Below are 13,350 nucleotides of genomic sequence, written 5' to 3'. Positions count from 1 at the left end.
TTAAATATTATTAATTAAGAGTAAATTTAGAAAAAATATTAAAAAGTACATTAAAAAACGAAAAACGTCATTTATTTTGAAACAAAAAAAAATTGTTCTAAAATGCCATCCAGAGGGAGTATCTTTCAAGATAGGATCCGTGAAAAAAAAAGTTAAGTGATTTTCAAAATCAGGCAAAAATTAATCAATTACATGACATCTTTGTGAGCAAAAAACAGGCCGCAATTTTATGTCGCCCGGTTGCGTACCCTAATCTCCAAATAAATACCACCCAACAGTACCCTCAACCTCCTTCCCAATCGCAACCGCCAACTGCAATCAAAGACAACGCATGAAATGAATTGATCACATGGTGAAATAAACAAAAACAAATAGATGATATATAATCAAGATGATACACATGAAATATGGAGAAGGGGTGCAAAAAGAGAAGAATTGAAATCTTCTACCACGGGGTACTGTGGGGTTCATTCCAAGCTAATCTTAAAGACGAAACCTTGAAACCTTTAAACTCCGAGTGGGCAATTGCCAATTAATCTGTGTTTGTAACTCAGAGTGTGACGGCAATCCTTCTCTGCCCATTTGAAGTGATTCTCCTACCACTGGTTTACATCAGATGTGTGACCAATGAGTAAATGAATCAAAATTCAATCATGAAACTGCGACCAATGAGGCGTGTGTTTATGTGTCGCACAAGGTTATCCGAAATAACACAGAGAAACTACTCACCCCTTGGCGTCAAGATCTATGATCTGCATCCTCTGCAATTGCGGAAGAATATGACGGGCAATAGCGCAACTGCTCTTGCCAAAAAAGTGGGGTGGCTTCCGTTCCTCTCGCTCCTCTGTAGATCCTACGGAGAGCTCCGACACCGAGAACCGCCCCTCAGGTAGATTTTCCTTGCCATGGAAGCTAAACAATGGAAGAGAATTTATCTCAGAAAGATGGACTCAAACCTCACAGTTACTTGCACGAATTATTCAGGAATCAGGCGTGATGGGCAGCTTGACTAATCACGAGTTATGCATACCGGCTCTGATGTAGTACCAGTCTGGATCATAAGGAGCAAGCTCCTTCAGGGTCCCAGTCTTGACAATATCTGCTTCAGATCATTCTCCAGGTTCCTCATGTTAACCAGCGATTGAGCACAGAATATAATGGCAAGCCATGAGCAAAGCTTGTACTGTTATGAAACAAAAAAAAAACATAAAATGACTGAGGAAATACTCAGTGGACAATTCACAAATGATCTCCAAATATCATCCCCAGGATAATTAGTATCAAATATTTTAAAGTGAAGAGTACACATTCAAAGTAACCATCCCTAAGGATCTCAAGCTCAAAACTTTAGCTAGAGCTAATTGATCCAAGCGGAATATAATATGATAAAGTCGCCTTTCTTACTGTAAAAAAAGCTCAGTTTAACTAGAACTGAGTAGGCTAATTGCGAAAGTAATTAGATATTATGAATTCAACAAATTCATATTACCTATTGCACAAACCAAACGTAATCCTCCTGGTAAAATTCAGAAACGTCTTAAACCAAATGCCGGAAAATCAATGCAGAAAAACTTAGCATTGTGGCCGAAAATCAACTAAAGAATCGCACAAATCAAACGCATTGACTAATTCATAAGCAACCGACGATTCAAAGTGAGAAAATCCGTCTCAGTGATCGAATCATAAATTCTAATGAATCAAAATCAGCAAACCCGTCTCACCAATTGAATCACCGACATCCAACTACTCGAGATCAGCAAGCCATATCAGCTTCAAATTCCCTCTCCCATTAACCAATCAAGAGGAAGAGTTACAAGACAACGGTGAAGAAAGAGATCGAGGATTATGTCTTATACCCTGAACATGACGCCGGAGACGTCGAGGATGACGGCGATGAAACCGGAGTAATCAACGGGAAGATCCTGGGGAGGAACTGGCGCCGGTGAGTACGCCTTTGCCGTTGACGGTTGTCGCGGATCGTTCGCCGACGAAGCGATGCCGTGACTGTGAGACATCTCCGATGAAAAGCAATCTACCCTCTGTCACTCTGTTTGGAGATGAATAAAATCGCAAGCTGTTATTAGAGTGGGCCCCGAAATTTCCCAGAAATAATATTTTCGCCCCAAACCTGCTTCTTATAACAAATGTTATCTTAAACTTCAAATTGACGCTGCACACCCCTGTGACCAAGTTATGTTCTACTAAAACGTTTCACTGCTTTGAAATCATATATAAACATTAGAAAAATTTAGAGAAAGGGAGAGTATGAAGAATGGATATCAATCATGTGACCAAGTCATATTCTTTACAATACTAAAGTTCAAACCCAATACACGTTCGAGTCTCGCATTGTTCACTTGGATTTGGATTTTTTCGATGATGGATATAGTTGAATAAAAAAATACTGAAGTTCAAGAGAAAGATTTTGTGGTGAGAAATAGATACTTTAAAGATTTGGAAAAAAAAAGTAAATAATAGATTTAGATTTGTATCTCGGTTTCATCGGAAAGATTCTTTTCTTATATAGAATTTTGCAAAACGAATCATTACAGATAATTTTTCTAAATTTTGAATCATAGTTCCATTTTCTAGTCTGCAGAAAATATATGTCAATTTTTACCTCGTGAACTCACTCTCTACTCTCAGTTCAAATCGACGACGAATAAGATAGTGGAAATATGGAAATAGTACGTTTTGATATTAAATTCAATTCGATTCAATTTTATTTCAATTCAGATTTTTATAATAAAAATACTTATTTAAGATTTGATTTTAATTACTTGTTTATTCGGTTCAGATCACATTCGATATTTAAAAAAAATAGAACTATTCTGTTGGGCTGGAAGCGGCCCGTTCCCTATTCCCCCCCCCCTAGCGTTAACCAAACCGGGAATTTGGTAGACCGGCCGGTTACGTGAACTTCTCGATGTACGTGTATAAGGGGTGGCCATTTCGGTTATTAACCGAATAACCGAACGGTTGAAGAAGTTAAATAACCGTTCGGGTTCGGTTCGGTTCGGTTAATAACCGAATAACCGCGGTTAACCGAACGGTTATTGAGTTTTTTTTAATATTTTAATTTTTATCCTCATTATTATTAGTATTATTTTTTTATACTTCACTTTTAACCTTATATATTTCACCCAATAAACCATAAAATGTAATGTTTTTAACTTTTATCCTAATTATTGAAGTTTTTAGATTTTTTTTATAATTTTATTTTACATGATTAATCATTTTGTGCATTTATTTAAATAGATATTTTGAAATTTATATAGGATTAATAATTTTTTTAAAAAAATATATCATAACCGAACCGAACCGATCTAAAACCGAACCGAATAAACCGGAAAATATAACCGTTTGGTTATAAATTTATTATGCAAAAACCCAGCCGAACCGAACCGAAACCGAACTGAACCGAACCGATTAAATCTATATAACCGTTTGGGTATGATTTTTTATAACCGAAATAACCGAACCCGAAATAACCGAACCGAAAACCGAACCGAAGCCCGAAATAGCCACCCCTGCGTGCATTAACATGCTGATATATGTAATATGTGTTGTTGTCCTTTATAATAATGCCCTTTAATTTAAATTTCAAAAGTGTACATATACACGAGCTGGTTTTAATAAATAAATAAAAAAAGCACCCAAGGGTTAAGAAGAGACAAAGGACAACGAGTCACCTTTTCATACCACCACTCTCTCTCTCTCTCTCTCTCTCTCTCTCTCTCTCTCTCGGTTCTCACTTAGCAGCCGGAGTGAAAGTAGCTGCGGAACAAAGCTCTTAACACTGGCATCTGTCTGCAACTCATCCATGGCTGCTTTGCTGCTTTCGGTTCTTGTCATTGCCATGGCCGGCCAGTCTAGTAATTTCTGCCACTCTTCTTCAGATTTGTGAAACAAGACCTGGAGTTTGTTCTTGTCTTCTTAGTTAACAAGCTTTTGACTCAGAGTTCCAGTAGCGCTGAACCCATATTTATGGGTTATACTGTTCTTGAGTGTCCTGCTCTGTCTTTGATACGAAGTCAAATATCACCATTCTCTTATGTTCTTTGTGAAGTTACCTGCGGTTGATGTTTTTCTTGGTATTTTGTTCTGTGTGCTTCCTTTGCTCTCTCCTTGAAGATTGGAAAAAATCACAGATTTGTCGTCTCTGGTATCCGGAAATTGTTGTTCCCACTTCCATTTTCCTTCTCTTTGATTTCCTGGGTTTTGGCCTTGTAAAATGTATACCCTCTTTTCAAAGATTCCTTTTTGTGCCACTGTTGATACGTTAAGGTGCGTTATTTCGTCAAGTTTTGCGTTTCTTCGCCTGAAATCTTCTCGGGATCCAAATCACATTTTCCTGAAATCTTGATGGGTTTTGCAATCTACTTGTTTTCTCACAAATTTGTCCAAAACAATTAAAGCTTTACTTTTTCAATCTTTAGCACCTCTTGCTTTGCTTCTCAAAGTTGATGACTTGAGTTTTTCTTTCAAAGCTGAAAGTCCACAAACCCAATTCCAAAATCTTGTCGGGTTCACTCTCTATTGTCCCCCCCTCAAAGAACGTCCCTTCCCCAAAAGGAAGAAGCTATGGATTTTCACCTTCATTTTAGAAAAACACTTTTTTTTTTGTAATCAATCACTTATACTTGCTCCCCTGTGTTTTTTTGGGCATTGGTAGGTGCCACATGGTGTGTGTGCAAGACAGGACTGAGTGATGCAGTGTTGCAGAAGACACTTGACTATGCCTGTGGTAATGGAGCTGACTGTAACCCAACACACCCGAAAGCCCCATGCTTCAACCCTGACAATGTAAGGGCTCACTGTAACTATGCTGTCAATAGCTTCTTCCAAAGGAAGGGTCAATCTCCTGGGACTTGTGATTTCGGCGGCACTGCCACTCCCACAAACACTGATCCTAGTTAGTTCCCCTGAATCTATGTCTTCAATTACAATCCTGGTTTCTTATTATCCTGGTGCAGAAGAAGGCTAGAAGTATTTCTTGATTATTGCTAGATCCATGAGTAGTTTCTGTATATGTTGTTCAAGACTGAATTTTGGTTCAAAGTCTTTGCAAGTTTGAAGGTCTAAATTTGGTCATGGTGATGAAGAAAGTTCCAGTTAGTCTCCTCTTTTTCTGACATTCTTTTCTGGGTGTGTGATGGCTCTATTACAGGTTATGCAGGATGCCCTTTCCCTGCCAGTGCCAGGTATCCATCCAGTTTCTTCTCTGTTACCATCTGTTTATTTTCTTATCCAAAATTCAATACTTTATCAAGAACCTGAAGTTAAGGTTTGCATTTGGGACAGAAAGATCTCTCCTGTCCTCCCTGTCTTCTCTGAGAAATTTTTATATTGAATTAACTTGTGCCTCTTTCTGGTAAATGTTAGCAAAGTGGAGAAAAGCTTGATTAGGGTCCCATGTAATCCATCTTTTGTGTTTTCTTTTACTTTTCTTATGAAAAGAGAAAGCTTGTTTTTGAATAAAGATGTTTTGAATCTATGTGAGCTTATGTATTCAAGACCCTTTTAGCCCGAAAGGATCCAAAAGTGAAATATTTCTTAACAAACTTCTGTGAACATCTATTATCAACTCTACTGTCTTTGAGAATACAGTTTGAATACATGTCTTGGCATCCTTGACTTACGTATATGCGTGGGGTATCATCATCTTTAATCTTTTTGACCCTCGTAATGGACCCGGCAATCATTAAATCGCCCCTCCTTTTGTTGAACTTTGAATTTATATCTCAAATTGTTTACAGTGTGAACGAAATGGCATATGATAGGTAACATCTGAACCAAGGTGGAGCATATGACATGCTACTTATGCTATGCACATGAGACTTACCAGAAAAGGGTAGATAGAAGAAAGAAACATGAGAAAACTACATGAAAGATGAAACCTTTTTAGCTCGAAGGATGAGATTTATGATAAGCAAAACAGTTAGATTTTCGAAGTTTCTTGCTTTAAGTTTCTACTTAGTATTCTGAAAGTTTGCTCTGTTTGCATCGTGTACCTGCCTCCTGTTTCTCTGTGAACTTCATATCCCTGGTTCCCTGTTTAAGCACCGAGCATCACATCGCTTGTTCCTCTCCTTGTGCTATCACTGCAACTTCTTCGAGAATATGGATTTCTAACTGGGAAAGATCAAGAATGACAGTGTTTTGATGTTCTTGATATGTTTGCTCAAAGATTGCCTTATCATATCTTGATCTTGACTCTCTTGAAGTTATGTTTTGTGTTCTTGAATCTTGGGTATGTCTGTTAGTGAAATATGTTGCTGTTGTTTCAGCGCTGCTGCTGGTGGCACAACCATGACTCCCGGCTCAACCAATCCGAGGGGAAACACACCCGCCACGACCACCACCATCCCCGGCGGCGGCAGCGGCCCTTACTCCGCCACTCCATCCACCGGAATCCTTGGAGGCAATGGCACAGGAACCGGTATAAATCCGGATTACTCAAATGACACTGGTTTTGGAGTCCGGAACGCGATTAACAACATGTTGTTCTGCTTTCTCTTGAGCTTCATCAGCGGCTTGTGTTCCGTCTTGATGCTCTGAGAATGTAGGGTAGGGATGTCTCTGGGTTTCCAGTGTTGCAGTGGCTATTGTCTGAAGGACAGTGTTCTGTCCTGCCCTACGTTGTGTTCCTCTAATCGGTGTCCGAAAAAACAAAGTTTGGATCTTTTGTGCCCCTCTTAGTGGTTCTGATGGATTTAATTCTAATATCTTTAAAGAAAAGATGTACCCTTTTAAGCAAATTCTAAGACTCTCTGAATCGTAATCGAGTTTGCTTTGGTTTTGGTTGTCCGGTACTGAGAACCCTCTGGTTTATTGAAAAGATTGTCTTCTTTGGAGAAACAAAAAGAAAAATTCTAAAAGTGTGTTGGTTCCCATTCAGAGAAACTACTACTCCGGCTTCAAGGAAACGATCTCCTTCTTCCGTCTGGCTTCTTCAAAACCTAGTTTTTGGTGTACCCTTTTGCCGCCATTGAAGACCCATTTGTTGAGAACGATGGAAATTACGAACAATACTGAGAATCAATCAGAAAGATGGTCACTTTCGTGATTCGTGAACAAAGACCACTTTCTCCGGTAAAGGCAACACCCAGGAGACAACTTCGATTTTTCGCGGATTTACTGCCTTGAATTAACTTTTTATATGACATTGTGTTCATTATCACTGATTCATTTTTGCAATTACTTGATTCGTGTTCTACTACGGGCTTCTTCTTGGCTTCGTTTGGTTCAAGTTGGTGGGGTGAGAAATCTTTGATTATCGTGACTTGCGTTTTGTGGTTATGATCCTCTGTGGATTAGTGAAATCGATCCTTACTGTTCCTCAAGTTCTCCTCTGCTTGTCATCGAGAATCAAATTGTTACTGTTACTTTTGTTTTGTAGTTTCTATGGATATCAGCCGGGAAGACGTCAGGTGTTTGATTTTATGCTTGAATGAGTGAAAACAAGACTGGTTTTTCAATGAGAAACCCAGAGAATCAGAATCTACATTCTGTTCTTGTTTCGCTTTTGCTTCGGCTAAAGTATCCTGAGATTATAGGAGTGTTGATTGGTGTTGAGACAGGCTTTTTCTGTGATGGGTTCTTGGTAGTTCTTGAATACATTTATTTGGTAGAAAATGCTGTGATTCAGGTGATGTTAGGTTTGATTACCCTGCTTTGTTATGAATCTGAAAACTGTCCAGTTGATGAGCACTGTCCTCAACATTTGCTTGTACCCGCTCTTGCTCTCTGCTTGTTCTTAGCAAAGAATGAAATCCTAGTAGTGTGCTTACTCTTCTTACTTTCATCACCGGAAAGAATTGTAATTTATATTTGATCGTATCGAATTGCTATTCAGGATCCTTGCCAGATATGTGGGAGCAAAGGTTTCGAGGGTTTGATAATGGCCTGCTTCCGGTGCAGAGAAGTGCGAGAGCATACGTAAGAACTCTTCTTTTGAACATCTTGGCTTTGTTTGCAGAATATCCGCTATTGAATTAAACTATCCCCCATTAATGAACCTGCATCAGTGTTCACAGGTGGAATAGGTGTCTGTCCTTTGATGTCCATTGAGATTTTCTTCGACATTTGGTTATGTGAAGTTTGCAGGTCCTTGAATGGAACAATACATACAATGGCTGTCGAGGAGGATTGTACCCTCGATGCTTCTGAAAGGGGAACTGATTCGGAACCAGAGAATTCCAGCACTGCTTCCCGGAAAAGATCAGACGAGAACAGTAAATTAAGAACCCGTCCCGTGGAAGATTTTCAGAACTCTGGAAGAGACGAAAAGAACGTGGAATCCCTATACTCACAATGGCGTACGATAACTCTTCTTTCTCTCTCGCTGCTTAAACCTCCCGGCAGACGTGAAAAGTCGCATCTTTTTACTTCTCTCTCCCTCGAGTTGTTTCAAAATTCTCGGGCTGGATTCTTGAAACTTGCTCATAACTATTCGGATATTGTTTGTGGTTTCCAGGTCTTGAATCATCTCAACAGTTGCCCGATTTCTCACGTCGAGAAGTTCAAAACTGGAGAGTTTTCACTCGGGCCTCCGGGAAAAGCATATGCCAATACTCTAACACCGGGCCTCGTAGAAGGAGGGCGTCTCTCTGAAGATGAAGCCTCTTCTTACATCGAGCATTCCTCCTCGAAACCTCTCTGAATACGATCCTTTTTCGAAGCCTTTGATGTTTCCAAGTTGTAATGTAAATGTTAAGTTCACTTGTTAGGAAGTAGTTAACTGTTTACTGTCTTTGATGGACAAAAGTGTTGTATTTGGAAACGTAGGCAGAGAGACAGGGTTGTTGCTTTCTGTCTCAGGCAACAGGCACTCGTTGGTAATTGGTTTGAAAAAATTAGCATTGGTTATCTCCGGTTTGGTTATGACCTTCGGTTTAGCATTTTGCATTAACGGTGGTAATTGAATTTCGGTTTTCTGCTGAAATTCCGAATTTGGCTTAGGTGTTGGTATGATTTTTTTTCCTGTTCGTACTGTTTACGCAATAGAAAATTCATAGCAATGATTTCTTAATTTTTGCTAATCGACTTTATTTATTTATTTGTTGGAAAAAAAATGGAAAATTTTAATAAACAATAACCCTTCGTACAAAAGCGTCACTAAGTTGCCGGCGTGTCGTCGTTTTGCAAAGGATGAAGATAAAAGGAGACGGCCATTCGTCCATGTTTGGTGGATTCGATTCAACAAACTTCCGACAAATATCCTCCGTCTTCTCCGAGTCTCCCGTCTCTCCAATGGCGCTTAAACCAAACCCTCAGATTTCTCCGTTTCTGAGTTCATGAAGCTTCAAGGTCTCTGTCTTGTGCTTTTCTCCTCATTTTCCCTATTTTCAGCAGAAGGGTATGTCAGGTTACTGCTCAACAACTTGTCTCCGGTGGAAAACTCGAAGCTTTTGTGAGTTTCTCTGACGGGTATTTCTCTGATCGATCTCCGTATTGTTTGGTGGTGTAGGGCTTTGGGGCATTGCTAGTTGCAGTGGTTCTCTCAAGTTTCTTGGTTTTCGATTGGAAGTTACTTGTGTTGCGCTGTCGAGGTTGAGCTCGTTTCTCGCCAGTGCAGAGACCATTTGGTGTTTGTATTGATTGTTGGAGCGTCATTTGGTCGTTTGGATTGTCCTAAAGATTAATTAGGGATTGTTTTCTGCACTTGCTGCTTAAAGTTTGGATGCGAAGCTGTTCTATTTGGCCTCTGTTTCAGTTTGTTCTGGAGAAGTTGGCTTGTGTTTGGTACTGAGATTTAGAGGCTTGATTCTCCTGTTTGCCCTGTATCTGCCTTGTGTCAACGGTTTCCACGGATTGGCTTTCTGTCTTAGAGGCATTTATCGGTCTTGTGGGATAGATGAACGGTTTGATTCTGAAGGAAGAGTGAGTTGGTGGACCATAATATTACCTGTCATGGAAATGGTCTTGCTGAATCCTGTGGTACCTGAAGTTGGGATGAAGAGACACTGTAATGTTGAATTCTGATGTCCTCGGGATTCTTGAAGACGAGAGAGGGAGAGAGGAGAGATGGATCTATGGTTAATTGCAGCCACAGCTGCCACAGGATATATAGCCAAATATGTGCAAAATGTATCAAAAGGTAAAGATAACTTTACTGAGGCTTCTTCTGAAGATTTTTCTAATGTGAAGCCAGAATCTCCTAGATGCATGGTTAGCAGATTGGTGGGTGTAAAGAAACCAAAGGAAGAAAGTTTTGAGACTAGAAGAATGATAACTGATGGGAAAAGCTTGGATATTCAGGAACGTGACAATGCATATAGAATGGAAGAACCATCTACCAGTGCAGAGGGCTCGGGAAATAATGAACGTATTCATTCAGATTATTCGGTCAGTTCAGTGCCCGAGTTTGCAGATAATGGAAGTCAAAATTGGCCAATCCATGATTTTCCTATGGGTGACAGAAAAACAAATCTTTTTCAGAGTTCTTTTAGGAACAGAACATTTCTGAGGAGAAAACAACAACGATACAAGCGTCTTGTCCAACCTTTGAACTCTGTAGAAAGCTGCCTCATAACTCAGTTTCATAGGGAGCAAATGAATATGGAAGAATACATGCTTAGCCCGTTTCCATCACCTTGTGCTCCAGTTACAAGGCCATTGCTCGTGACTGATGGAACACGAGTGATTAACGCAAATAGTTTAGGGCCTTTGAGCGGACAGATTCAGAATGAAGATAGGACTGATCATGCACTCGGGATCCCTCCGCTTACAAAATTGCAGTCTTCATCTGTATCTAATAAGAGGAGAATCGGAAACAGAAGGACAACTGTTAGCAGAAGACATGCTCATGGACATGGTAAGTTCGTGCTATCTTTTAAACGTAAGATTGTTTTATACGGGCTAAGGAGAAGATTTAATATGTTAGCCTTTTCCTTTTCCTTTTTTCTCAGGACCAAATGATACAGCCCTACTTTTATGCATTGGGATATCAATCGGAATGATCTCCTTCTTCATTGTAAGGAAAACCGAAGTGGATAAACTCAAGAATGTGCTAAAGCAGACAGAGAACTTGGTGCAGGATCTACAAGATGAGCTCGAGATGAAAGATTCATTGACGGTGAGGGAGCTAGAAAATGAGAACAAAAAGAACAATGATCTTGACTGCGTAGAAAATGATGGTAGGCAATGTGGTCAAAAGGCCGAGAATTCAGAATCTATGAGTAAAATCGAGGCAGAGCTTGAAGCTGAACTGGAAAGGCTAGAGCTCAACATAAACACATCCAACATCGAAACACAACTCTCTGATACGATTGGGGTAAGCTTTACACTCTTAGTCATGCTATTTCTTTTCTTTTACTTTAATCAGCATCTCGTTTGCTCTATTATCTGCTTTATTCGTTGTGAAACTTCTCTTTGCTGCATTAAATTTTCAGTTTTTCCATTATGTTTAAGAAAACTTAATACTCGGAATCTTTTTGTCAAACTTCAGTAAGAAATTCAGTTTGGTAAATTTCCCTTTGGAAAATTTTGCAGCTGGATCCAGAATTCGAAGTAGACTTTGCACGAGGCGAACTGAGAGCAGATAGGATTAAAAGGCAACCTTTCGAGGAAACCGAGTCCAACCAGGATCCAAGTGGCAACTCCACACCCGAATCAGGGAATTATGCAGTCTCACCTCGTGAGTTGAGCTTGCGGTTGCATGAAGTTATCAACTCACGTCTTGAAGAACGGATCAAAGAACTCGAGGTGGCCCTTCGAGAGAGTCAGAGGGAGGTGGAGCAGATGCGAATGGAAGCAGAACACAAAAAGAATTCATGGTCAAGGTTGTGGGAAAGCCATGATGAAGTGATTAGACATGAGAGAGAGCGGGAAACTCCAGTTGCTATGGAACACACAGAGAACAATCCCGTGGAGACAGAACCTCTGGTTATGAACTTAGCAGGAGAAGCGCTTGATGCTTACAATGACGCTTACGATGAACTGATGAAAATCAACGAGGACTCGGAAGAAGAAGAAGATTTGCCCACCAAAACACATGAAGAAAGGAATCGAGAAGGATTGTTGATGGGCAAGAACACACCTTGGAACCACAAGAGATACATAAAGGACCCCTCGAGAACGGAAGAGAATGTGAACTTGAGCGTGCAGGAACTGCTAGATCTTGTTGGTCTGAGTGAAGATGAAGATGAAAACAGCGACTGCGAGAGTGAGATGGAGAAGCAATTGATAAAGCAGATAGTTGAGAAAACAAAGCAAGGATCTCCTGTCGTGCTGAATGCTCAGAAGATGCTATTTCTCATGGAAGAAAGGGAAGAGAATCCATGAGAGTGGTGAAACCTTGACTCTTGTCTGAAGCAGACTTGCACGTCTAGTTAGTGTGTAGAAATGTAGATTCGTGAACTAAAGATCTTTCATTTTTTTGGGTCTAATTGTGATGCACACAATTGTTGCAATCAATGACAAGAACAATGCCAAACTCTGGGAAAAAAATATAAAAGAGAATGAAAGCTTTAGCTACAATTCTTTCTCCAATTGCGCAAACACTATTGTTTTCAGACAGGTATATGGTGGCACTGTCACAAGCACAACAAATATAAAGATATAAACAGGAAGAGTACATGAGTTAACATTAAAAAAAAACATAACAAATTTGATTGGTTCATCGTCCATGTTCTGAATCTTCATGCTCTTTTGGCAACATCGCTATCATCCATCTCTCCGTCCTTCCACTGGTTCATCACCCATATTCACATGATTGTTGTTGTTGTTTCCAAATTGACCCTCGCTCCTTAATCCACCACTGGAATCAAAGTGGTTATTGCCACTGAAATCTCCACCGCTGACGTCAAACTGGTTGTTGCCTCCAAAGTCACCACCGACTTGAGAGCTGCCACCTTCATACCCTCCACCGGTTCCACCTTGGATGTAACCATCACCCCTACTACCACCACCATAACCACCACTACCGCTACTGGCTCCATAGCCACCAGCACCGCCTCCATAGCCACCACCACCAGGGGGGCCATAGTTTCCACCAAACCCAGAACTACGGACACCACCTGATCTATCGTTTGCATAGTTCACTCTAATATACCTACCATGGAGATCCTGGAAGATTTAAAAGCGGAGAGGGAAAGGAATCAGTGAGAAAAATCAAAACTAAGACTGTTACTACACATTTCGGGTGCTCATCAAATTAGTCATCGAACAAGGACTGGTCGGTCAATAGTAATTACCTTTCCATCCAATGCCTGGATAGCGCTAGAGGCTTCCTCAGAAGAAGTGTAAGTGACAAAACCAAAGCCCCTTGACCTACCCGTTTCACGGTCAACAATAACCTTAGCTAGAGAAATTATAGAAGTCGGTTCAGCCCCTTCCGGTATTGCA

At 40.2% G+C, this 13,350-nt stretch overlaps 4 protein-coding genes and 1 pseudogene across 10 annotated transcripts in view; 3 read left to right on the top strand and 2 right to left on the bottom strand.

Moving 5' to 3' along the window:
• Nucleotides 1-33: 33 nt before the first annotated feature.
• Nucleotides 34-2,015, bottom strand: LOC104820161 (annotated as a pseudogene).
• A 1,661-nt stretch (nucleotides 2,016-3,676) lies between these two features.
• LOC104819406 (PLASMODESMATA CALLOSE-BINDING PROTEIN 1-like) lies at nucleotides 3,677-6,801 on the top strand. Its single transcript, XM_010549459.2, has 4 exons — nucleotides 3,677-3,875; nucleotides 4,676-4,915; nucleotides 5,171-5,204; nucleotides 6,291-6,801. The coding sequence occupies exons 1-4, from the start codon at nucleotides 3,824-3,826 to the stop codon at nucleotides 6,559-6,561; spliced, it is 597 nt and encodes a 198-aa protein (XP_010547761.1). The 5' UTR covers nucleotides 3,677-3,823; the 3' UTR covers nucleotides 6,562-6,801.
• Nucleotides 6,802-6,893: 92 nt separating this feature from the next.
• LOC104819405 lies at nucleotides 6,894-8,871 on the top strand. Its single transcript, XM_010549457.1, has 4 exons — nucleotides 6,894-7,095; nucleotides 7,859-7,941; nucleotides 8,110-8,321; nucleotides 8,480-8,871. The coding sequence occupies exons 1-4, from the start codon at nucleotides 7,054-7,056 to the stop codon at nucleotides 8,614-8,616; spliced, it is 474 nt and encodes a 157-aa protein (XP_010547759.1). The 5' UTR covers nucleotides 6,894-7,053; the 3' UTR covers nucleotides 8,617-8,871.
• A 263-nt stretch (nucleotides 8,872-9,134) lies between these two features.
• Nucleotides 9,135-12,483, top strand: LOC104819401. Of its 4 annotated transcripts, none has more exons than XM_010549452.1 (4): nucleotides 9,135-9,312; nucleotides 9,473-10,819; nucleotides 10,914-11,278; nucleotides 11,497-12,483. In XM_010549452.1, the coding sequence occupies exons 2-4, from the start codon at nucleotides 10,030-10,032 to the stop codon at nucleotides 12,286-12,288; spliced, it is 1,947 nt and encodes a 648-aa protein (XP_010547754.1). In that variant the 5' UTR covers nucleotides 9,135-9,312; nucleotides 9,473-10,029; the 3' UTR covers nucleotides 12,289-12,483. The 4 variants fall into 4 exon arrangements, with proteins under 4 accessions (XP_010547754.1, XP_010547753.1, XP_010547752.1 ...); XM_010549451.1 differs by having other exon boundaries at nucleotides 9,135-9,361; XM_010549450.1 differs by having other exon boundaries at nucleotides 9,135-9,370.
• The window catches only part of LOC104819402 (glycine-rich RNA-binding protein 3, mitochondrial-like), a 2,046-nt gene continuing 1,168 nt past the window's right edge, over nucleotides 12,473-13,350 (bottom strand). For all 4 annotated transcript variants that reach the window (XM_010549455.2, XM_019203258.1, XM_010549454.1 and 1 more), the window contains 2 exons: nucleotides 13,200-13,306; nucleotides 12,473-13,071 (listed from right to left, as the gene is read on the bottom strand). In XM_010549455.2, the coding sequence (XP_010547757.1) occupies nucleotides 12,670-13,071; nucleotides 13,200-13,306 (509 nt within the window). In that variant the 3' untranslated portion in view covers nucleotides 12,473-12,669. The remainder of the gene's footprint in view (nucleotides 13,072-13,199; nucleotides 13,307-13,350) is intronic.

Source organism: Tarenaya hassleriana, unplaced genomic scaffold (genome assembly GCF_000463585.1).
Source record: "Tarenaya hassleriana unplaced genomic scaffold, ASM46358v1 Cleome3, whole genome shotgun sequence".
Taxonomy (NCBI): domain Eukaryota; kingdom Viridiplantae; phylum Streptophyta; class Magnoliopsida; order Brassicales; family Cleomaceae; genus Tarenaya; species Tarenaya hassleriana.
Note: the sequence above shows the minus strand (reverse complement) of the source record. Positions and strands in the feature narration are given on the sequence as shown.